The 23,134-nt window shown below is 39.7% G+C and overlaps 1 protein-coding gene across 2 annotated transcripts in view; it reads left to right on the forward strand.

Annotated features, from left to right (window-relative positions):
- The window catches only part of VAV3 (vav guanine nucleotide exchange factor 3), a 247,202-nt gene that overhangs the window by 153,465 nt on the left and 70,603 nt on the right, over window positions 1-23,134 (forward strand). For both annotated transcript variants that reach the window (XM_034778743.1, XM_034778744.1), the window contains 4 exons: window positions 1,430-1,531; window positions 4,027-4,127; window positions 18,809-18,831; window positions 22,667-22,712. In XM_034778743.1, coding sequence (XP_034634634.1) covers window positions 1,430-1,531; window positions 4,027-4,127; window positions 18,809-18,831; window positions 22,667-22,712 — 272 coding nt within the window. The remainder of the gene's footprint in view (window positions 1-1,429; window positions 1,532-4,026; window positions 4,128-18,808; window positions 18,832-22,666; window positions 22,713-23,134) is intronic.

Below are 23,134 nucleotides of genomic sequence, written 5' to 3' on the forward strand. Positions count from 1 at the left end.
TTTGGGAGTGTTATGAGGGTGCCTGCCCCGCCAATTACCGCCCACTCTACCAGGGCCCAGGCCTCCTCGGCCGTGTTCCTGGCACAAGTCCCCACCCAGGAAACCTGCAGGGCGGCCACGTGGTCCTCGATATATACATTCACGACACACTATGCAATTACACAAGAGGCCAGAGACCATGCGGCTTTTGGACACGCTGTGCTCCAATCAGTGCATGACTCTGACCCCACCTCCTAAGCTTTGGCTTGTGAGTCACCTGGTTGGAATGGACATGAACAATCACTCGAAGAAGAAAAAATAGTTACTCACTTTCTCGTAACTGTTGTTCTTCGAGATGTGTTGTTCATGTCCGTTCCAATACCCACCTTCCTACCCCTCTGTCGGAATAGCCGTCAAGAAGGAACTGAGGGGGTGGAGGGTTGGCAGGGCCCTATATTGGGTGCCATGAAGGCGCCACTCCAGGGGCACCCAGGCCGACCCTTCCTACGCTGCTAAGGGAAAAGTCTTCTGGCTGGAGTGCACGTGGAGCGCACACACCTGGTTGGAATAGACATGAGCAACACATCTCGAAGAACAACAGTTACAAGAAAGTGACTAACTGTTTTTTTTTTTTTTTTTTTAAACCCTCAACAAGGTAACAATGCAACAAAATGATTAATGGAATTTCTCTAAGCTAGTACTGCTTAAAGAGAAACAGCGGGGAAGATAAACTAGCATATGATCACAACAAATAGTCCACATGTGTTTATAGATGTATTAGTTCTGTAGGTACATGTTTCCCACAAGCAAGCTGATATTATAGCAGCATAACTAGAGGTCTTCCATTTTATTGGCTAAATTAATGTATAGAGACATCTGTAGGCATTAGGAAACTCATTCAAAGAACACTAGCTAAAAGAACAGTAAATATTCTATAATTACTTTTGAAATAGCTTTAGTCACCTAATTTGTTGTTGTATAACTGTGACTCAACTCTGTCCAGCATATGCTGCTCGGATTTTCTAATGCGGTGGTTCTCAGTCTGTGCTACATGGTCTTTGCTGATGATCCACAGAACGAAACATTTTGAGACCCAAGCAGTGGAGAATTGGAAGGAGAGGCAGGTCCACGAGATGATCCTTGTCATATGAAGTGGTCCTCAGAATAGAAAGGAAAAAACAGACTATGGTTTTTCTGATATGTGTGGCTATTTTCCCAGTTACTATGGTCTCTAAGAAATGGCTGTATGTCTTTTAGGAACAGGCTTGGATAATAAAATATTTTGTTTCATGGTCTGTGGCACAGACTGTGTCTCTTAAAGAAATATCAATGCAAAAATAAGGCTCACAGTGTGTGGATTCAGATTTCCTGTTTAGATTTGGTGCACCGTATTCCCAAATTTCTTTAATTAAAAGCGTATTATCAAATAATGTAATTTACTTTTCTCCAGATCCAACATAAGACCGGACAATGCAGATACAAATTTTCATGAGTTCAAAATGCACACCTTCACTCGTGTCACATCCTGCAAAGTCTGTCAAATGCTTCTGAGGTAAGTCTTATAGTGTAAAGTATTGACTTTAATTTAATTAAAGTACCTTGCTGGGAAAAAAGAGTATGGAAATGACATGCATGGTGAGAGAACTGTCCAAGATAGACTATCTGTAAAAGAAACCTAACCTATGTAGTTTTTTTTTTTTGGTATTGAAAAGTTTTACCAGACCTCAAAATGAGAGCAGAAAGGCCTGCAACATTGTGACCCATCACTACCAAGCATCTTAGCACCACTCTTTCCTCTTCTATTTCCTGATTCCAGCTCTTCAGTTTTATATAAGTTGTTAATAGGGCTGTCAAATGATTAAAACATTAATCACAATATATTACAAGATTAAAAAAATAGTCGCAATTAATTGCAGTTTTAATCACACTGTTCAACAATAATAGCATGCCATTTCTTTAAATATTTTTTGGATGTTTTCTACACTTTCAAATGTATTGATTTTAATTACAACACAGAATACAAAGTGTACAGTGCTCACTTTATATTCTTATTTCTTATTACAAATATATGAACTGTAAAAAGATAACAGAAATAAAACAATATAAAATGAGATCTTACATGCTGATGTTGGGTTTTGCTCGATAATGATCCAAAGCAGTGCAGATGGACACACATTCATTTTCATCATCTGAGTTAGATGCCACCATCAGAAGGTTGATTTTCTCTTTTGGTGGTTTGGGTTCAGTAGTTTATGCATCAGAGTGTCACTCTTTTAAGACTTGTGACCGCATGTTCCACACCTCATCCATCTCAGATTTTGGAAGGCACTTCAGATTCTTAAACCTTAGGTCAAGTGCTTTAGCTATCTTTAGAAATTTCATTTTGGTACCTTCTTTCCGTTTTGTCAAATCTGCAGTGAAAGTGTTCTTAAATTGAACAACATATAGTGGGTCATCATCCAAGACTGCTATAACACAAAATATATGGCATAATGCGGGTAAAATACAGAGAAGGGGACAAACAATTCTCCCCCCAAGGACGTCAGCCACAAATTGATTTAATACATTATTTTTTTAACAAGCATCATCAGCATGGATGTATGTCCTCCTGGAATGGTGGTCGAAGCAGGTACCAATGAACTCCTTACTTCCCTAGTGGGTCAGACTTGGAATAAAAGCCATGGGTAGGCTTGAATCTAAACCCCACTTGAAATTCAAAGGGCTTCAAAATTGAACTTATAATTTATGAGAGTTAGGGTATGTCTATACTTAGGGTTGCCAGCCATCCAGGTTTTACCTGGACAGTCTGGTTTTTGGCATCTGTGTGTGGGTGCCATTTAGAGTTGCAAGGTGCCCAGTTTTTGACCAGAAAGTCCAGTCGAAAAGGGGACCTGGCCGTATCCAGTCAAGTGTACTGACTGGACACCAAAAGTCCAGTTACTGTGGGGTCAGGGGAAGCGCCAGGTTATTAACCTTCGCCAGCCCCGGCTCAACTGGGGCAGCCTCCCACCTGCATACAGGCTCCTTGTCAGGCTGCAGCAGCTTCCCTCCCAGCCCCGGAGCAGAGGGAGCCCAGATGTGGGGGGGGCGGAGACAATCCAGTGAGCAACGGGGGAGGGGGAGAGAGGAATGAATGATGGGGGCACGGCCTTGGGGAAAGAGGTGGGGCAGGGGCCATGTCTCGGGAGGGGAGGGGTCTGGTTACCAGCAATTAGAAAGGTGCCAACTCTATCTATACTGCAATTAAAAACCCACTGTTGGTTCCATGCCAGGTGACATGGGCTCGTGGGGCTTGGGCTAAGGGGCTGTTTAATTGTGGTGTAAATATTCAGGCTCGGGCTGGAGCCTAGGCTCTATGACCCTGCAAGGTGGGAGGCCTCCAGAGCAGTTAAATACCTTCTTTGCCCAAGCCCTCTGAGTGCAAGTCAGCTGGCACAGGCCGGCTGCGGGTGTCTAATTGCAGTGTAGGCATACCCTTCCTCCAGGGGAGAGCGCAGGGCTCTCCGAGGTGTGCTCAGCGGCTCTTAACATTCATCAACGGCTTTCCTTATACTTTTCTTTTTAATGGAAGCAGTTTATAGTCAATAATATAGGTAATAAAATCTTCTATCCTGAAAAAAAAAAATCCCTCCAAAATGAATCCTGTCCTAGTATGCATGTTCATTATACATTCCTATTGAAATCAAATGGAGTGTGGATCAGTGATAGAATAGGGACACTGTGGTATTTATACTTGGTACAATTTTGGCATGTACCATGCCAAACCCCATTTTGTGCCCAATTGATATGAAGTGTGTTAGTTCCCCTGGTTTACTGGTGGAATATCTGGCTCTAAATGGCTTGAAGTTCTGAAAAGGAGACTGGAGTTCCATGTTACCCATGATCTGTTGCCACTCTTCCTCAAGCTTTTAGGTACAATCATTGTGCAGCACAGCAAATGACTTCTACTGCCATCTGCAGTATTTTTTAATTTTTTCTTTATGCTAATTATTTCATATATGCAGCTTTTTATCACTTAATGTATCACTATCTAATTTTACTTTACAGAGGAACATTTTATCAAGGCTATTTATGTTCTAAGTGTGGAGCTGGGGCGCACAAAGAATGTTTAGGGAGATTAGACAATTGTGGCAGAGCTAATTCAGGTGGTAAGTCATTTTTATTGTTGGAATACTGTTTTTAATTAGGACATAAAACTTGCTAGATATAATTAAGGTTTAATTTACCTCTAATTTGTGTTTATTGTAACATGCATACTTTTGAAACTACCATTTATAAGCACAATTAGAATTGCATTTAAAATTCATAGTGACTTTTATTCTTGCTAAACTGAAATGTAAGAGAGGAAAGGAGTGAGAACTGCTGTAGGACATAGCAGTGTTCCTGTACAGCAACAGATTGTTCTGGTTTTAATCACGAACTGCTCATAAGTAACATCTGTTATAAAGAAAACCATCCTTTGACACACCCCACCCCCAATGTCTCCATCTAAATCTTCCTCTTTTGCTCTCATCAGCTCCTTGAGCTATTTGTTTGTGCTGCCTCACCTTCCTCTCCCTGTTAATTCTCTCTTCGATCTCCTTGGTTTCCATGGTTCCCACACACTCCACTCAAATGTTCTCACTAACGTAATTGATGGCTTACTACTGTCCACATCTAAGGACTTCATTTCTATTCTCATCCCACCTGGTGACTCCTTCCCCATTGGTTTTCTCCCCTACCTATGTCACTCTAGGCTTTCCTGATTCTCTTTCTACCTCTCTAATCATTCCTTCAATGTATCTGTCTGAGGCTCTCCCTTCTTAAATAAATAAAATATATGGAGATATACCTATCTCCTAGAACTGGAAGGGACCCTGAAAGGTCATTGAGTCCAGCCCCTTGCCTTCATTAGCAGGACCAAGTACTGATTTTGCCCCAGATGCCTAAGTAGCCCCCCTCAAGGATTGAGCTCATAACCCTGGGTTTAGCAGGCTAATGCTCAAACCACTGAGCTATCCGTCCCCCCCATTGAAACAAGCAATGTATATGATCTGTTTGCCATTAGAGATCTATACTCCCTGGGAACAGCTTTCTCTATTTCCTCTCTGTTGAGATCCTGCAGAGCTTCGTCCTCCTCTTTCCACTTTCATCTTATCCCTGGTACCTCATCCACTCTTGTGACTTACACTACAGCCTCTCTCCTGCAACTACCAAGTTTTCCCTTCCTCTGACCTCTTCTCTCTCTTTAGTATTGCATCTCTGTTTATCTGTCTGACATCTCCTGGATGGACTACTGCTAACTAAAACTGGACAGAATTTTTCAACTATTTATTTCTATAGGAACTTTACAGATTTACAGATCCATGCCATGTAAATATCAGAAACAAAACAATAATCATTACAACGGTGAGCTTTTGCTTTTAGAGAAACATGATACAGTAATATAGTCATCCCTATTTAATACCGTTACCCTATTACAGAGTGAGCATTTTTACATTGCAGGAGCATGCACAGGAATAAAAATTTGGCCACTTTTTGGAGGGGCACTTTCTGTGCTCCACATGGCTGGAGAAGCTTCCCTCCCACCCCCATGGCTGGAGGAGCTGGTTGCCCTGGGGCTGATGGAGCTCGCTCTCCTGGCCCCGAAAGAGTTCTGTGCCCATGCTGATTGGGGGGTAGGCATGCCCCTGCTTGCTCCCCTTTCCATATGCCCCTTCCATGACATGTCATTTCTAGCGACTGTATTGAATTGAGTGAAATCTCTGATTACACATTTAACAAACCAGGCATGTATATCAAATATCAATATTAAAAGTATTGGACAGGTATACTAGGACTTTTTTGATGAATATACTTTGAGTATTGAATAAATAGTAACCAAATGTCTAAGCATCTTTTTGTTGTCTAGAACTGGATAGTAATGTTAATTCCTCATCTTTCTTCCTTCCTTTCCTTCTTTCTGCCTACTCAGTTGCTGTCAGTAATTCTGCTATCCTCCTTGTCAACCACGCTTGTAACTTTAGTGTCATATTTGACTCTTCCCTCCATCCAGGCTCTCAGCAAATAATGTCACTTCTTCAGAAAAAAAAATCATAATGTTGGGAAATGTACAGATGTTTGACAGAATTTTCCAAACATCCATAGAGCTCATTGAAACATTGGGGGGAAAATTGTGAAAAATTTTAACTGATAAAAATTTCCTTATTTTGTTGGGAATTTTTTTTTCATTTAAACTTTTCTGACCAGTTCTTTTTCTTACCTCTCTCAATCTGGTCTTTGCTCTCCAGTCTTACTGCTTAAAACCTTTTCTGTTGCTTGTCCATCTCTCACTTAGGCTGCAGAAATCTCTTCTGCTTTCTGACTTCATTACTTACAATCTATGCAAAATGTGTTTACAAAAATAATCTCTTCCACTGCTTGGACCATATCATTTCCTTGTATACAACCCTTCACTGGCCTTTGCTTTCAAGGCGCTGCACAAGCCTGCTCGTACCTACATCTCTGCTCACATTTATTCCTACTTTCCACTTGGTTATGCAAAAGCCTCCTTCCAAACTGCTCTCCTTTAGTTTTCTTCTTCACTGTAAACTCCAGTTCAGGAAAGCATCCCTAATTAGGAGAGCATTTATGTAGGTGCTTACATGGGATTTAGCGTCTTCATGAGGGTTTTCCTGAATCCTATCAAGTATCAGAGGGGTAGCCGGTTAGTCTGAATCTGTAAAAAGCAACAGAGGGTCCTGTGGCACCTTTAAGACTAACAGAAGTATTGGGAGCATAAGCTTTCGTGGGTAAGAACCTCTTACCCACGAAAGCTTATGCTCCCAATACTTCTGTTAGTCTTAAAGGTGCCACAGGACCCTCTGTTGCTTTTTCCTGAATCCCATGTCTTCTTACATGCTGTCCTAAGAACAGTCTCTCACTTCTTGTATACCAAATGATCCACGTGCTTTTTCCATTCAAATCTCTCTCAGAAACATAGTTCTTCCACAAAGCCTTTTAAGGATAAGCTGTCAAAGTCAGATTTTTAAATTATATCATCATTTTAAAATATATTTAAAACAATCAAATGTAACTAATTGAAACAAACAACGTATATGGATCTGTTTGCCATTAGAAATCTATACTCCCTGGGAACAGCTTTCTCTTTTTCCACTTTCTTCCCCACTCCCACCTTCACCTGTTATCATTTTGCTCGTATTTTTATCTTAATTAGATTACAAGCACCTTAAGGGAAGGGACGTCATATTTCAATTTGTCTGAAAAGTATTCTATATACACATGGTGCAATGTAAATCAACAATAATAGTCATAAATGTTTAGTTAACTCAGGTTCTCCGATTTTTCCTCAATTCTCCTGAATATACACTGAAGTAAAGCTGTTCAGTTGCTGGAGGCAAAATAATCACACACATGCTACTTCATGAATTAACGAACTGAATACATTTTCATTTTACAACATGCAAAGATACAGTATGTTCTTTTTGATTTTATTTAGAATGTTTTACCCTGATTTTTTAAAAATAGAAGTACCATATGACTCTGTCATGAATCAGTGGTTATTCAACACACTTTGATGCAATTGGATTATGTAATTATTGCATATTACTTTATTTATTTTCGTTTATCCTGATTATTTAATTTTTTCTGTCTATGTGCACTTTGCTTTCTCACCATTTGTCCTTTCCTTGCCTATATGAAGGCTCCCATGTTTCTGTACTTATTATACAAACTTCAAACTTGTTAAAACAAAAGTACCTCCCCGCCCCCCCAAAGAATCAGAATCAGAAAATTTATTTTAAAACTGATCACTAAGGAACAGGATGTGACTTCTTTACAGTCTTCTATTTCTGCTATATCCTTTTGGGATGGGGTGACAAGAATTCAAAACAATAGTCCAGGTGAGGGTGTGTCATTAATTTATGTAGTGACATTCTAATATTTCAGTATTTTCTCTCTCCTTTTTAATATAGTTTAACATTTTGTTTTTCTTTTAGACCACTGAGCTGTCTGAACTGATGCCTAGAACTTTACCTGAGTGGTTTAAGGCCTTTTATAGTGCATTCCAAGCCTGTTAGAATCATAGAATATCAGGATTGGAAGGGACCTCAGGAGTGACTGAAAATTCAAAAAATAGACTTCTAGAGACAGATGAAACCTTAAGAATGACACATTTAGATGATACACTGATGAGGAAGATGTGACTAAAAATAAATTACTACTTTGTCAAGTGATGACTTATATGCAGACATATGCCAGTTCTTTAGATTATCTTGCTTCAAAGAAGGCCAATTCAATAGATTATAGAAGTTGCAATGATAAAGGTGCTCTGGTAATCAGTTGAATTGCTGAATGGTATAAAATGTCCAAATTCAGCCCTGGCTTTTCTTATGGTTATTCCTGCCCCTACTTCACTGAGCATCTCTTGTGGAAGTTCTGTGGCTGTGTTCACTTCCTCCGCTATCAGCTTATCCTTTCTTCCTGCAGTGCTGCTTTGTTCATGCCCAAGCAGTCTTTCATTTCTTCTGTCATTCACTTCCAATCCCCACCAGCTCTTCTCTACTCTTAACTCTCTGATCAAATCCTCCTCCCTGCCTCCCCTTTCTGCTCGTATTCTAACCAATTCCTTCAGTGGGGTTGTATAGTTGTAACAAAGCACAGATTTTAGCAAATATGTATATATTTTCATTTCAGGAGCATTTATAAGGGCATACTGGTTCCCAATTGAATGGCTTTTGTGAAGATGCACCCAACTTTGTCCAAATCAAACACTTAGGCTACTCAAAATATATTATCCACACCAGGGCCGGCTCCAGGCACCAGCCCACCAAGCTTGTGCTTGGGGCGGCACCTGGAGGGGGGCGGCGCGGTGCGGTGTTCCGGTTCCGGCCGCCGGGGAGAGCGGGGCCACTGCCGGGCTCGCCGCCCTCCTCCCAGGGCTCCGGCCGCCCTTCCCCCCCCCCCCCCCCCCCGCCACGGGGGGGGGGGGGGGGGAGGGGAGGGGCGGGGCGGCCAGAGGCTTTTTTTGCCTGGGGTGGCAAAAAAGCCAGAGCCGGCCCTGATCCACCCTGCTTGTGCTCACTAGCTTGAACTCTCCACCACTACATCACAGGCTGGTATTTCTTCCCTCACTCCCTTCCTCTATTCCTTTACTGTTCTTCTTTTCACCAGCATCTGAAGTTAAGGTCTCCAAACACCTTTCCACCTCCAGTCCCTAAGTCTGTCCCTGTCACGCATGCATTGCTGCTCAGAACAGGGGATAGGAGGGCCATTTCACCTTGATTGCCTGTCTGGTAACGTGGGATCTTCCTATCACCAGAGGAAGGTGATGCTATATGGATGGAGTGAAGAGCGGGATTAGGGCAGCAGCACTCCTTGGGGCCAGGGAGTGGGAGAGTAGGGGGGAGGATTCTCCCTGTGCTTTCTGAAGAGATGGGGAGAAGCTGTGCCACCTCATGTTCCCCCTTTCATTGTGCACACGTAATAGGAGTCAGCTCTGTGAGCCTTACAGTTTCTTGACGTTCCTCAGGACTACCCTAGAATGCCAATAACTGAGCTTGATTCCATTTTAATAATCTAAATCAGGGGAAATACCAATCTACTTTACTACATTATCCTACTTCAACCAGACCACCCCTTTTGCTATATCCTTCCCGTTAAAATAGGATTGAGTGTCTCAGACAATTGTTTCCTGGTTGCATAGACAATTTACTCTTTCAATGAGATAAATCCCTGAGCCTAGGCAAAAGTATCAGAAATATTTAATAAATAAAGTAAAATCTATTACAGCCTCTTGTTTATAGCTGTCTCCAGGTTCCCGAGAGAATAGATGTTAGAATCATCTCCTATTCAGACATAGATAAATAGGAAAAATCTTAACTGGCATTTTTACAGTGTGCTGTAGCTAGGCAGGTCTGAGCACCCAAAATTTGCTACTCGAACAACTGGACCACTTCACACTGTCATCTTTTAGTAAACAAATGGTATCAGGAGAATTCCTCTTCCACATGAGCTCTGATTAAAATACAATTTTAAAGTATATTACTTGATAAAAGTCTATTGTCATTTGCTCCCTACCAGACCAAACAAAAACCACAAAACAAGTAGCCTCTGCTTGATTCTTTTTTCATTTAAATTCCTCTATTTCAGATAGTTCTGCCTGAGAAAGAGCCAAATGGACTGAGATGGAAAGGATATATAGCTTTCATATGCATGGATAGTATGTGATTACTTGTTAAAAAATGTTAGAGGTGTATGAACTGTAAACGAAAGAAGCTACTACTTTTTTTTATTATAACATATTTTTGCAAAAGTACATGTGCTACTTGTGTAGATTTTCATATGTTGCAGCACATAATTTTTATCTCACATGGGATTATTCATAATCAAGATGTGTTTTTGACGTGATATAAAACCAGCAGCTTTCCCTATTTACCTTCCCTGGCTTTTTCAGTAGCTACAGATTTGCTGGCTGTCCTTCAAAGCCACCATATCAGCAGCATTGGCCAGCAAATGTTCAAGTCCCAGAACGCTCATTAGAGAGTTGCTGTTTCTTGTTTAACTTAATAATATTGTTCAGCCTTTGTTGAATGAATCATCCTTACTGAGCTTGAATAACAATCACTGTGGGATCAGGGTACTTTGGGGCAAAGTCCTGTCCTGGGCAACTGCTGGTGCTACTCTCCTAACACCTCGCTATATACAACGTTAGGTCATAGAGTCCATATGCCCTCACTGTGAGCCATACGGAACAGATAGCCCCATTCCTCCTTTTAGAGTAGTCTGCTGTACATTTTCTACATTTTAAAAATAAAAGTTAAAAGATTTTAAAAAGAAGACTGGTATTCCCCTATTGTATCCCCATATTTCACTGTTCATTTAGTTAGCATGTAAGCCACAGTTGCTCTGCTATATAACTGAAGATTAAGCTATTCCCACTTAGACTCTTCTTAGGGCACGTCTTCACTATCCGCCGGATCGGCGGGTAGCAATTGCTCTATCGGGATCGATTTATTGCGTCTAGTGTAGATGTAATAAAATCGATCCCCGATCTCTCTGCTGTTGACTCCGGAACTCCACCGCAGTGAGAGGCGGAAGCGGAGTCGACAGGGGAGCGGCAGCGGTCGACTCGCCACCGTCCTCACAGCCAGGTAAGTCGACCTAAAATACGCAACCTCAGCTACGCTATTCGCATAGCTGAAGTTGCATATTTTAGGTCGACCTCCCCCTGTAGTGCAGACCTAGCCTTAGACTTTAAGGCCAGGAGGGACCATTGTGATCATCTAGTCTGATCTCCTGCACATTGCAGGCCACAGAATCTCACCCACCCGCTCCTGTAATAGACCCGTAATCTCTGGCTGAGTTACTGAAATCCTCGAATTATGATTTAAGGAATCCAAGTTACAGAGAATCCGCCATTTACTCTAATTTAAACAAGCAAGTGACCCATTCCCCATGTTGCAGAGGAAAGTGAAAACCTCCCAGGGTCTCTGCCAATCTGACCTGAGGGAAAATTACTTCCCAACCCCAAATATGTCAGTCAGTCAGCCCTTGAGCATGTTGGCGAAACCCATCAGCCAAACACCCAGGAAAGAGTTCATTGTAGTAACTCAGAGCCCTCCGCATCTAGTGTCCCATACTGGCCATTGGAGATATTTGCTACTAGCAGTCACAAATGGCTACGTGCCATTGTAGGCAATCTCATCATACCATCCCCTGCTAAAAAGATGAGTCTTCAAAGATGTTTTAGAAGTTGAATAGTAAGTCAGAGAATCCAATGTGTTAGGAAGAATAAAATCCAAATCTCTATAAAATTGTCAAGCTCAGTCTTTGAAACCAATTAGGTTTTTTTGCCCCCACTGCTTCCCTTGGCAGGCTATTCCAGAACTTCACTCCACTGATGGTTGGAAACCTTCATCTAATTTCAAGCCTAAACTTGTTGGTGGCCAGTTTATATCTATATGTTCTTGTGCCAACATTGGCCTTTAACTTAAATAACTCCTCTCCCTTCTTGGTGTTTATCCTTCTAACGTATTATAGAGAGCAGTCATATCTCTCGTCACTTTTTGTTTCCTTAGGCTAAACAAAGCCAAGCTTCTTAAGTCTCCTCTTCTAGGGTAGGTTCTCTAATCTCCTAGTAGTCCTTCTCTGCACCTGTTCCAGTTTGAATTAATCTTGCCTAAACATGGAAGACCAGAATTTCATACAATATTCCAGATGGGTCTCACCAGTGCTTTGTATAATGGTAATAACACTTCCTTATCTCTATTGGAAATACCTCGCTTGATGCATCTTAGGACTGCATTAACCTTTTTCACAGCCACATCACATTGGCGGCTCATAGTCATCCTGTGATCAACCAATACACCCAGGCCTTTCTCCTTCTCTGTCACATCCAACTGATTATGTCCCCAGCTTATAGCAAAACTTCTTATTTGCACTATTAAATTTCATCCCATTTCTATTGTCCAGCATCTTGTATGAAATTCAAGTCCGCCTCCATATTGGCAATACCTCCCAACTTTGTATCATCTGCAAGTTTTATTAGTACACTCTCACTTTTTGTGCTATGGTCATAAATGAAAATGTTAATTAAGATTGGTCCAAAGACCAATACCTGAGGTATTCTACTAGTAACCTCCCTCCAGCCCGACAGTTTACATTTCAGAATGATGTTGTAGTCTCCTCTTTAACCAGTTCCTTACCAACCTTTTAATTCTCATATTAATCCCCATCTTCTCAAATTTAATTAACTTGTTTATCTGTTCAGTCATTCACTTGTATGGGCTAGATGCTGTTCCTGTTGCTTTTGTAGTAAGACTTAATTGGGAGAATGTGTCCAAATGTTCTCATGACTTCAGTCTATAAACAAAACCTAAAAATTGTGCTGAACTGATCCATTAAAGGCAGCTTGCTGTCAAAATTGAGATCCCTCAGTTCAGGAACTGAGATCCCTCAGGATTTCAAAAACAACAACCATCAAAAAAACCCATACCCCATGGCAATAAATCTCAGAGTCCAGGTCAACTGGCTTGGCTCATGTATTGGGGTTAAAATAGCAGGGTAGATGTTCCTGCTTGGGCTCGAGCCTGAACTCTGAAACCCAGCCAAGGGGAGGTTCTGAGAGGGCTCTTAGCCTGAGCGGGAATGTCTACACTGCTATTTTTAGCCTTGTAGCATGCATTCCATGAGCCCAAGTCAGTTGACCCTGGCTTTGATACTCGCTGCTGTGGGGCTTTTTTTTTTTTTTTTTTTTTGCAGTGTGGACATACCCTCAGTGGCTACACTCTCCTGTTTATAACCAGTCCATATTTAAATTAAAATTTTCTTATGTAAAAATTCTGCTGGTGGACATTGTGACCCTATTTTATATAGCAGCAGTGTAGGAACTGGTTTGTCTTGCTTTGTTGCCGGTTTGGATGTTTTACAAAAATAGTGTTATGTAGAGACTATGAAAATGCAATGCTAAAAAGATGAGTCTTCAAAGATGTTTTAGAAGTTGAATAATAAGTCAGAGAATATAATTTGTTAGAAAGAATAAAATCCAAATTTCTATCAAATGAAATGGTACTATCCTTACTCAAGAAATTCTCCAAAGGCCTTCTGAACAAGAGTGGAGGTTATGGGTCCCATAATATGGACCAATAATTTTTCCTGATATGAAGAATCATGCTTGTTAGGAGTTCTGCTACTGAGTAGGTTGCAAAATATTTTAAAGTTAGCATGCTGCCTCACTGAAGGCAGGTGAAGTTTTCTCAGCTCTAGACTAGAACGTCTACAGATCATTGTTCCTTTGAAGAGTCTAGAGGCACAATTCTATGCAAACTGTGAGTACTTAAGGGAAGTAGAGGAAGATCCACAAATTATTAACTGCAATTATCCAGGAGAAATGTGATAAAAAGAATGTGGAAGCGAGTCAAGATCTTGGTAAAAAGAACAAGGAGTACTTATGGCACCCTGAAGAACAAGGAGTACTTATGGCACCTTAGCGACTAACAAATTTATTTGAGCATAAGCTTTCGTGGGCTAAAACCCACTTCATCAGATGCATGCAGTGGAAAATACAGTAGGAAGATATATATACACAGAGGACATGAAAAAATGGGTGTTGACGTACTAACTATAACGAGGGTAATCAGTCAAGGTGGGCTATTATCAGCAGGAGAAAAAAAACCTTTGTAGTTATAATCAGGATGGCCCATTTCAAACAGTTGACAAGAAGGTGTGAGTAACAGTAGGGGAAAAATTAGCATGGGGAGATAGGTTTTACTTTGTGTAATGACCCATCCAGTCCCAGTCTTTATTCAAGCCTAATTTAATGGTGTCAAGTTTGCAAATTAATTCCAATTCTGCAGTTTTTCATTGGAGTCTGTTTTTGAAGTTTTTTTGTTGGAATATTGCGACTTTGAGGTCTGTAATCAAGTGACCAGAGAGGTTGAAGTGTTCTCCGACTCGTTTTTGAATGTTTTAATTCTCGACGTCTGATTTATGTCCATTTATTCTTTTGCGTAGAGACTGTCTGGTTTGGCCAATGTACATGGCAGAGGGGCATTGCTGCCACATGATAGCATATATCACATTGGTAGATATGCGGGTGAACGGGCCTCTAGTAGTGTGGCTGATGTGATTAGGTCCTATGATGGTATCCCCCGAATAGATATGTGGACAGAGTTGGCAATGGGCTTTGTTGCAAGGATAGGTTCCTGGGTTAGTGTTTTTGTTGTGTGGTGTGTGGTTGCTGGTGAGTATTTGCTTCAGGTTGGGGGCTGTCTGTAAGCAAGGATTGGCCTGTCTCCCAAAATCTGTGAGAGTGAGAGATCGTCCTCCAGGATAGGTTGTAGATCCTTGATGATGTGCTGGAGAGGTTTTAGTTGGGGGCTGAAGGTGACAGCTAGTGGCATTCTGTTACTTTCTTTGTTGGGCCTGTCCTGTAGTAGGTGCCTTCTGGATACTCTTCTGGCTCTGTCAGTCTGTTTTTTCACTTCAGCAGGTGGGTATTGTAGTTGTAAGAATGCTTGATAGAGATCTTGTAGGTGTTTGTCTCTGTCTGAGGGGTTGGAGCAAATGCGGTTGTATCTTAAAGCTTGGCTGTAGACAATGGATTGTGTGGTGTTGTCTGGATGAAAGCTGGAGGCTACCACTCTGAAACTTGTCACCAATTGTAATATGGGTTCATAGTTCGATTACTGTGAACTTCCAAGATAAAGCTGAAAGATAACTATGAGTCTAAGATAACAAACTATGGAAATGCTAAGAATGGAAATGAAAATGTTAGAGGCAGAAAAAAGAGAACTTCTGCCTAATAGGTATGGCACTGTAGGACATGAGTATGAATAATTCTGTGCAGATGAAGCAAGGAATCTGCTCTTGAACTCCTAATCAGAAACCCATGGGGAATTGATTCACATAAGGATCTGATGCAAAGTCTCCTGGATATACGGACAGTGAAATTGAATTATAGACTATCAAGGTTGGAAGGAACCTCAGGAGGTCATCTAGTCCAACCTCCTGCTCAAAGCAGGACCAATCCCCAGACAGATTTTTGCCCCAGATCCCTAAATGGCCCCCTCAAGTATTGAACTAACAACGCTGGGTTTAGCAGGCCAATGCTCAAACCACTGAGCTATCCCTCCCCTAGAGGTAAGGTTTTTCCTACCTTGAAGTAGTAATGATTTCACTTTGTTGGAGACTATAGATTTTGCTTTAGCAGTTTTCGTCTCACCATAATGAACGAGATTTGTGTATATATGCTGCAGATAAACAAGGCTTTTTTGGCAATATTGATATCAGGTGGTTAGTTTCACTGTGCTCTATAGACATGTTGAAGGGGCTTCCTGAGTTAAATGTCACATATAACAGTTCAGTGTATGCCAAGGTTGGCAAAGTTTTATGGTCTAATTCAGACATGGAGTAAATAGATGAAATACTGTCAACTTCAGTGGAGTTGCATTTGCTTATGCTGAGTTTGAATTTGGCCCTCAGTCTTTAACAACAAAATCTCTGCTGGCTTGAGGTAATGGAGTAGTATAGAATTTACTTTGAACACTAAATATCACTAATGTTACCTATTACCATAAATACTTCTCTCAGTAAAACTCATAGGTAGCTATCAGGGATATTTATAGCCTTTCTATGTTACTGGTTTTTTGCATCTCTCTGAATACCAAATATTAGAAGTTAATCATTCAGCTTCTCTTTCTATATCAAATCACAACATTGGGATACTGAACTCACTTTATCCTAGTGAACTTTGAAACTCACTCCAAGATTAGTGTTTATGATATTCATAAAAAAGCAGCAATAAGCCACAGCAGCTATTAAGACAAGGTGCTTTCTTCACTCAAAAGCAAAACAGTTCACAGGACTTTCATGTGTCATCCATAAAGCCCAAGTCTCCTCCTATAAACTCTCCCACACCAGGACAGAAAGGCACCCAGTGCACTCTAATATTTGAGACATATGGGGACTGAAGATAAAACACTAACAGAACTGATGATTGGGAATGAACTTTTATAAAGATTCCATTTTCATGGTACTCACGTGGTACTTAGTTCAGTTTTGAAGTCATTTATAACACCACGGTAGTGAAACTATACAGGAGTAAAGGCCAAAAAGGTAATTCATTCTTACCCTCGTGCCCTTACCATAGGTTGGCATATTCAAAGTAGTCCAAGAGAGTTAAATGCCTAAATCCTATTGAATTTCAGTGGGATTTGAATACTTAACTCCCTTGGGCTCCTTTGAAAATCTAAGCCTTAATAATCTCCTCAAAACTATTTTTTTGCTTCCCCCTCTCTCCCTGCTCTTTTACAACACAAAGATGAATGAATATTTTTGGGAAGGCTGAAAAAAAATCTTTACAACCTTTTTTAAAAAAAATTCCCTTAGTGTGACAAAATGATTTTTCCCTCATCCATGAGGGGAAAATTATACTGCTCCTACTTGGTAGCATTCTGTCCTTCCAGTCTCCTGCTGAGATTTCTTGGTTCATATTCTTATTGTCAACAAGTGTGTTTATCTTTAAATAAAATGTGAGTAACCAAGAGGTTTGTTTCGTATAATAAGTACCATTTTGGATGCATTTTTTAGCTTTAGCAAATCAAAATGTTTAGTTTTAGAGCTTCATATTTGGCTCATTCAGTATATGGTCCTTGGTAAGAAATGCGTGATTTGCCACTGGGATGCTCTGCTGAGGACACTCAGAACCATAAACCACTGTGTTCCCTAAGTGAGGGACAACTAGAATGTCTTTTTGATCCCCTTCTGTTTTGCAAAGTCCAGTGTCTTTGCCTCAAAAGCCAGAAGACTTCATGACTCTGTTCCCCCTCTGTTGCTAGTTAGCTTGATTGCTTGATTATAGCTCATCTTAATTAATTAGCCTCTTAGAGTTGATATGGTTACTTCCACCTTTTCATGTTCTGTATGTATATATATCTCCTTACTATATGTTCCATTCTATGCATCTGAAGAAGTGGGCTGTAGCCCACGAAAGCTTATGCTCAAATAAATTTGTTAGTCTCTTAAGGAGCCACAAGTACTCCTGTTCTTTTTTCTTGATTGCTTTGTTTACTCGATATGTAAATATGCTTTCATAATCCTCTGCCTGTAATCAAGCCAGTCAGACAGATAAATCCACATTTGTCTGTCTAGGGCAGGTTTGATTTATGCACTGTTTCTAAAATACATTTTAAGAACATACTGCCAGGACACATACATAATTCTTTATACACATCCCATACATAGATCATGCAGTAATATCCGCGACCAATTTATCACCAGTTTTTATGACATCTTACTCAGTACACTTTTATAGTACAATAATATTGTATACAGTCAGTTGATTCAATTGCTTATTCTTTGGGGTTCAGACCCCCTGAGGTATCTGGACCCTGATTGTCACACCAATGTTTGAAAAAGTTTGGAAATTGTCTGTGGTTGTAAACTAAACACTGGACATGTGCAATACATAATTTTCCTTACCAGACATCAGGAGTGGGCCTGGAGAATGCCACATAGAAATAAACACAGCTGTGTGATAAGGCAGTAAAATAAAATCTAGGATGCAGTGATGTTTTTATTAGAAAGTATGCTGATCAGATCACACACTCCATAATCTCCTTCCCCATTCCCCAAACCCTTGCTGGGTTCATAGATCTATGTGGTGCTCTGTATGCACACAGCTTTAACACACTGATGCAACCATTCTGATAACCCACAAGAGTACCTTTCTTTATCCTTTTCTCATGCTGCTTTTTTTTTTTTAACTAAAAGAAAACAAGAAAACTCATTGCAAAAAAAAAAACCCCTCCTATATTAGTGCAGTGCTACTTGAAAATTTAAGTATATTGAATCTCAGGAAACTTCAAAGCTAAGGTTCCCACCACAACCAGTAGGCAAAACATTGAACTGATTATACAGCAATATAGAATATTATTAGGTGCAAAGGGATTAGAGGAAGTTTAAATTACAGTTGCAATAGAAATCTTAACTATAGAATTTCCCAAAAGGTGTATGCGGTTACATAGTGTTTTTGAAACTCAGTAGAACCATTTCTAAAGATTTAAATGATTTGATTGTTTGGCATACAACTGTTGGAAAGTTCAGCATAACTCAGAAACAGGCCATTTATAGCGTTAGTTCAGTGTTACCTGACAAGAGCCAATCAGCTCTAAGAACACAGTTTGCAAAACAATAACTATCTCAGCTCGAGGGCTGTCGGACCATATTACAGGTATCAGTTAGCAAAACAAAGCAGTAGTGTGTTCTCATGCAGTGCAGCACAGACAGAGATTACTATATAAAAGAACAAATTGACAGGCACTGATAATGCCCATTTTTACTTTTGTTTCAGAACACGGAACCCTGAAACATGAGGTAAGGATTCATTTTCAATTTTTATGCGATATTTATTTTGTTGATGGCTTACAAATTGTTCATTTACTGCATATGGCTGTGCCAGTGCAATAAATAATGTATTTTTCTGCAGCTAACTTACATTTATTTAGAGTTATGCAAACTCTAGCAGTAGAAGTGACTCCATGTACATGCACTAACAATTAGATATATCTGTATTAAATTGCAGGGGATTAACCTAATTTTCATTGAGATTTTTCAGTGTTTAGGATACGGGAATAATGTAAGTTTTCTTAAATTATAGGGGGAAAGTAAAACAATGTTGTTAATTTAACTCAGAATATCAGTGATCACAGTTCTCTAGCGCTTCTAGGCCAAATTTGGCAACAGAGATAAAACTATCCTTAGGTAAATTTCAGCAAATTCTGCAATAATAATATACTACTATGGACTAATAAATCTGCAATTCTTCAGCCTACAGTAAGCTGCAAAATTTGCAGTGGAATACTGACTTTTTACATAACCATATTCTTCCTTAGTGTCACTCAGCAACCATGGAATTTGCTTAATCCTGACAGGACAGTAAAATGAACTACTAATGTCCAGAGAAGTTAGTCAGTATGCATGATATGTCATGACAAAGCTCTAAGAATATTGCAAGTCACAGTGAAGTATCTCGCTGCATATTGCTGATGTCTTTCCATTATGGTACAGAAAGAAGTAAAAGTCCTACTTCCCACTAACTTTGACAAAATACAGACTATGTTTTAAACCCAGGACACTACATTGCATTTCCAGCATCCATTTTAGATCAGTGGATGTAAATTCATTCTGTAAGCTGGCAGTACGGTTATGAGCACCAGATACATTTGTATAATGATGATAATTTTACCTATTCAGGTTTGTGATTGTCTCTACTTGCATGCTGTCCTGCCATGACTCAGGTTGGCAATGCAAATCAAAAGAAAACGATTACTGTTATAAAAATATAATGGCAGATTAATGCTGACTGCTAATAAATGTAACATAATTAAGACTGTGTATTCTCAGCCTGCTCCTAGGATAGTGCACATTTTTAGCAAGTTTCCACTGTCGAATTGCTATTTGGAAATTCATATGTTAAGAGACCTGTTTAAATTTCCTTAAAACCTATTGGAGGAATTAATAGAACTCCACTGACAATTGGTTTTGTTTTACACCACTTACCTGAACAGAAGTGTTATATACAGGTCCGTCATCTTTAGTAATGTTAATGTTGCATGATCCAGTGGCTAAATGAATTGTAAAAGGAAATCTAGGACTGAAAATATAAGCCCTCTATATTGAGCAGGTAACAGGTTTTTTTACTCCCTTGACTTGTGGAGAATTTCATGGAGAATATACATTTCTGTCACATATAGCTTAGAAAACCTAGCGCTTTGGATAATTAAAGTGTAATGTTAGGGGCCCCGGATGGTTGAGGTGACTGGTAAATAGATATGGAATCTTTCACCTGTGTGGTCCCATTAAATGTTAAGATCTGGCACAGGTCATTATGGACCATGAACTATTACCTTTTGATAAGTGTTCAGTGGCCTATGTGTAATGAGATGGTGAATTCAGTTCAGCTAGCCCCTAGTGGGCAGGTGTCCATATCATAAAACAACTCTTATAGTTGACATTAGTTTGCCCTATTTTGATAGGTTTGTGGGACGGGGCAGGATTTAATGGGTATAGAACTACTCGGTTTTCCTTGAGGGGATCACACATTATAAGGATAAAAAAACATTGCCAGAACTCTGAGGGGAGGAGGGAGGAGTGGTTGGCATGCGTTTATACATGTTTTATGGTTAAGTAGAAGACCTCAGTTGCCAGTGCTATAAGCTCACTTTAAAATGTCTGTTGCATGTGCTCATTTTAATAGAATCCTCACCAGCAGCTTGCTTACCTTACCTTCTGCCATGTGCTGTTTGTTTGTTTTACATTTTAAATCTCTCTGTAAACTGTTAAACATGAACATCTTAAACACCAAAACTATAGCATGGTTTGTTTGCTTAAAAGTCTGTTGATCATTACACATGGCATACAGTAATGAAGAATCTATAAACAGATTGCTTATGGTATGTTATGGACAAGGTTGCCAGAAGTGAGTAAAACTACCAATGATGAACATATGTGGCTGGATGAAATAATATTTATCCTAATTCTGTTTTATTCCTCCTCTTTGCATGCCTCTTCCTTTAACTTGATTCTTGAGATTTTTGTAAGAAAAAATTCCTTCTCCTGATGTTTCTATACCTTGATTTTATGTAGAATGTAAAATTGGAGCCTTATTCTTATTTGTGCCATGGCCCCTTTAAATGGTGCTGGCAGTATAAAGGGGCCTTAAATGTATTTAATATGTCTTTAAGGTCCCTTTATGTTGCCAGAGTGGTGTAAAGGGGACTTAGTGTAAATGAAATCAGGTTTTTAAGAAAAGATGGATTTATGTTACAGAAAATGTTATGATCTACTGATGATAATAATATAAGATGAAGCATTCATTACATTTTCACACCCTCCCAACATTTACTTCCTTGAATATTTGTATGCCCTCTTCTTTCCTTTAGTGTATGTAATTTTATTGTTACATTGATAAATTATCACATTTTTTTTCCAGTTAAGCCATGGAAACATTTTGCAACCAACCACAATAACTTCCCCTCAGCTTTCCCAGCTTCCCCTCACCCCAAGCTTATGGCGCCTCTCCTCTCTGTGTCAGTGTGAATAAACAATACAGTCTCAATTTAAAAAAAAAACTGATTGCACCCTTTGTTTTTGCTCTGCTTGGCTTGAGTAAAACATTGTGATTTGTATGAGCCCTCATGCAAGCTACTAATTAAAACAAGTAGCAGGAGGAGATGACTAACGTACAGATATACCTTATTATGCACTGAAGTTCCTCGGGGCCTATTTAAACGCAGAGGTCTGTGCAATTGGTACAAATCAGCACTTGCCAAATAATAAACCATCCTGTTTGTACAGTGTACTTGGGATTTCATATAGCTCCAGTTTGCCTAAACTAAACTTAAAAAAAATAGAATAAAAGTTTACTACTTCACGTTTTTAAAAAAATCAAATACTCATTTGAGAGATGGGACAGGCATTGTTAACTGTAAGGAGCTTAAGTACAAAGGTGTAAGGCTCCCACCCTATTGGAATTGCAACTTCATTCACATGCATTCTTGCTGCTGTTCTTAGTCCTGGACCTTCCCTGAGGCAGACAGTGCCAAACTGTGTGGTGTATTTTTCCACTATAAAATAGGCTGAGTTATTACAATCATTTTCACATGTGATCTCAGCAGAGTTTCAACCCAGATGTCAAGAGGTGACAGGCTAACACATGAACCTTTTGTGTCACTTGCACCCCAACAATAAATATTAATGCATGATATTTCTGTATTAACCCCACTGTATGATGGAAGAGAACTTTTTAAAAATTAGCTTTGCCTAATAGACTGCAAACACTAGTTTAGTTGAGAGTTACAAACACCTTGGGAATGGAAGTTGTTCGTAACTCTGAACAAAATGTTATAGTTCTTTCAAAGGTTTACAACTGAACATTTACTTAATACAACTTTGAAACTTTACTATGCAGAAGAAAAATGCTGCGTTCCCTTAATTTTTTTAGTAGTTATGTTTAACACAGCACTGTACTGAATTCCCCCCCCCCTTTTTTTGTCTCTGCTGCTCCCTGTTTGTATATTTCTGATTCCAAATGAGGTGTGTGGTTGACTGGTCAGTTCATAACTGTGATGTTTTTAACTCTGAGGTTCTACTGTACTTAGAAATTAAAACTGGTTTATACATGTCCTTGACTTGTATTTTTGCTTTGCAGAAAAGAACTAATGGAATTCGAAGAAACTCCAGACAGATGGACTCAGGTTTGTTTTATATCTTTTATTAATTACTCTTTTGAATTAAAAAGGCAAAAGAAAGCTTCAACTATAACATTATCTGTATCATGATCAGCATTACACTGCACGCAGCGTTGAGAACACATTGCTTATTTTTCTGTTGGGAACCTAAAGTCTTGCAGGTCTAAATCAATGGCTTGGCTGTGTTTTCAAAGGTATGGTCATATAACTGACTGAACTCCAGGTTTTTTTACATGCATGTTTATAAGCAGTGCTTGTTCAGCTTTGTTTGCACATTGAAAAGCCTCTGGGCTTTTGGTTAGCAGTTTCTCCACCCTTGTGTACTTTGCTGTTAAAAACAGGCAGCTGTGTATAAACCTTAGTTTCTGATCCTGCAAAGTTCTTGGTGCTTTCAACCTGCCTTGGGATTTATCTGTACCTTGCTGGAC

The sequence above is a fragment of the Trachemys scripta genome, chromosome 8, assembly GCF_013100865.1.
Source record: "Trachemys scripta elegans isolate TJP31775 chromosome 8, CAS_Tse_1.0, whole genome shotgun sequence".
In the NCBI taxonomy this organism is placed as follows: Eukaryota; Metazoa; Chordata; order Testudines; family Emydidae; genus Trachemys; species Trachemys scripta.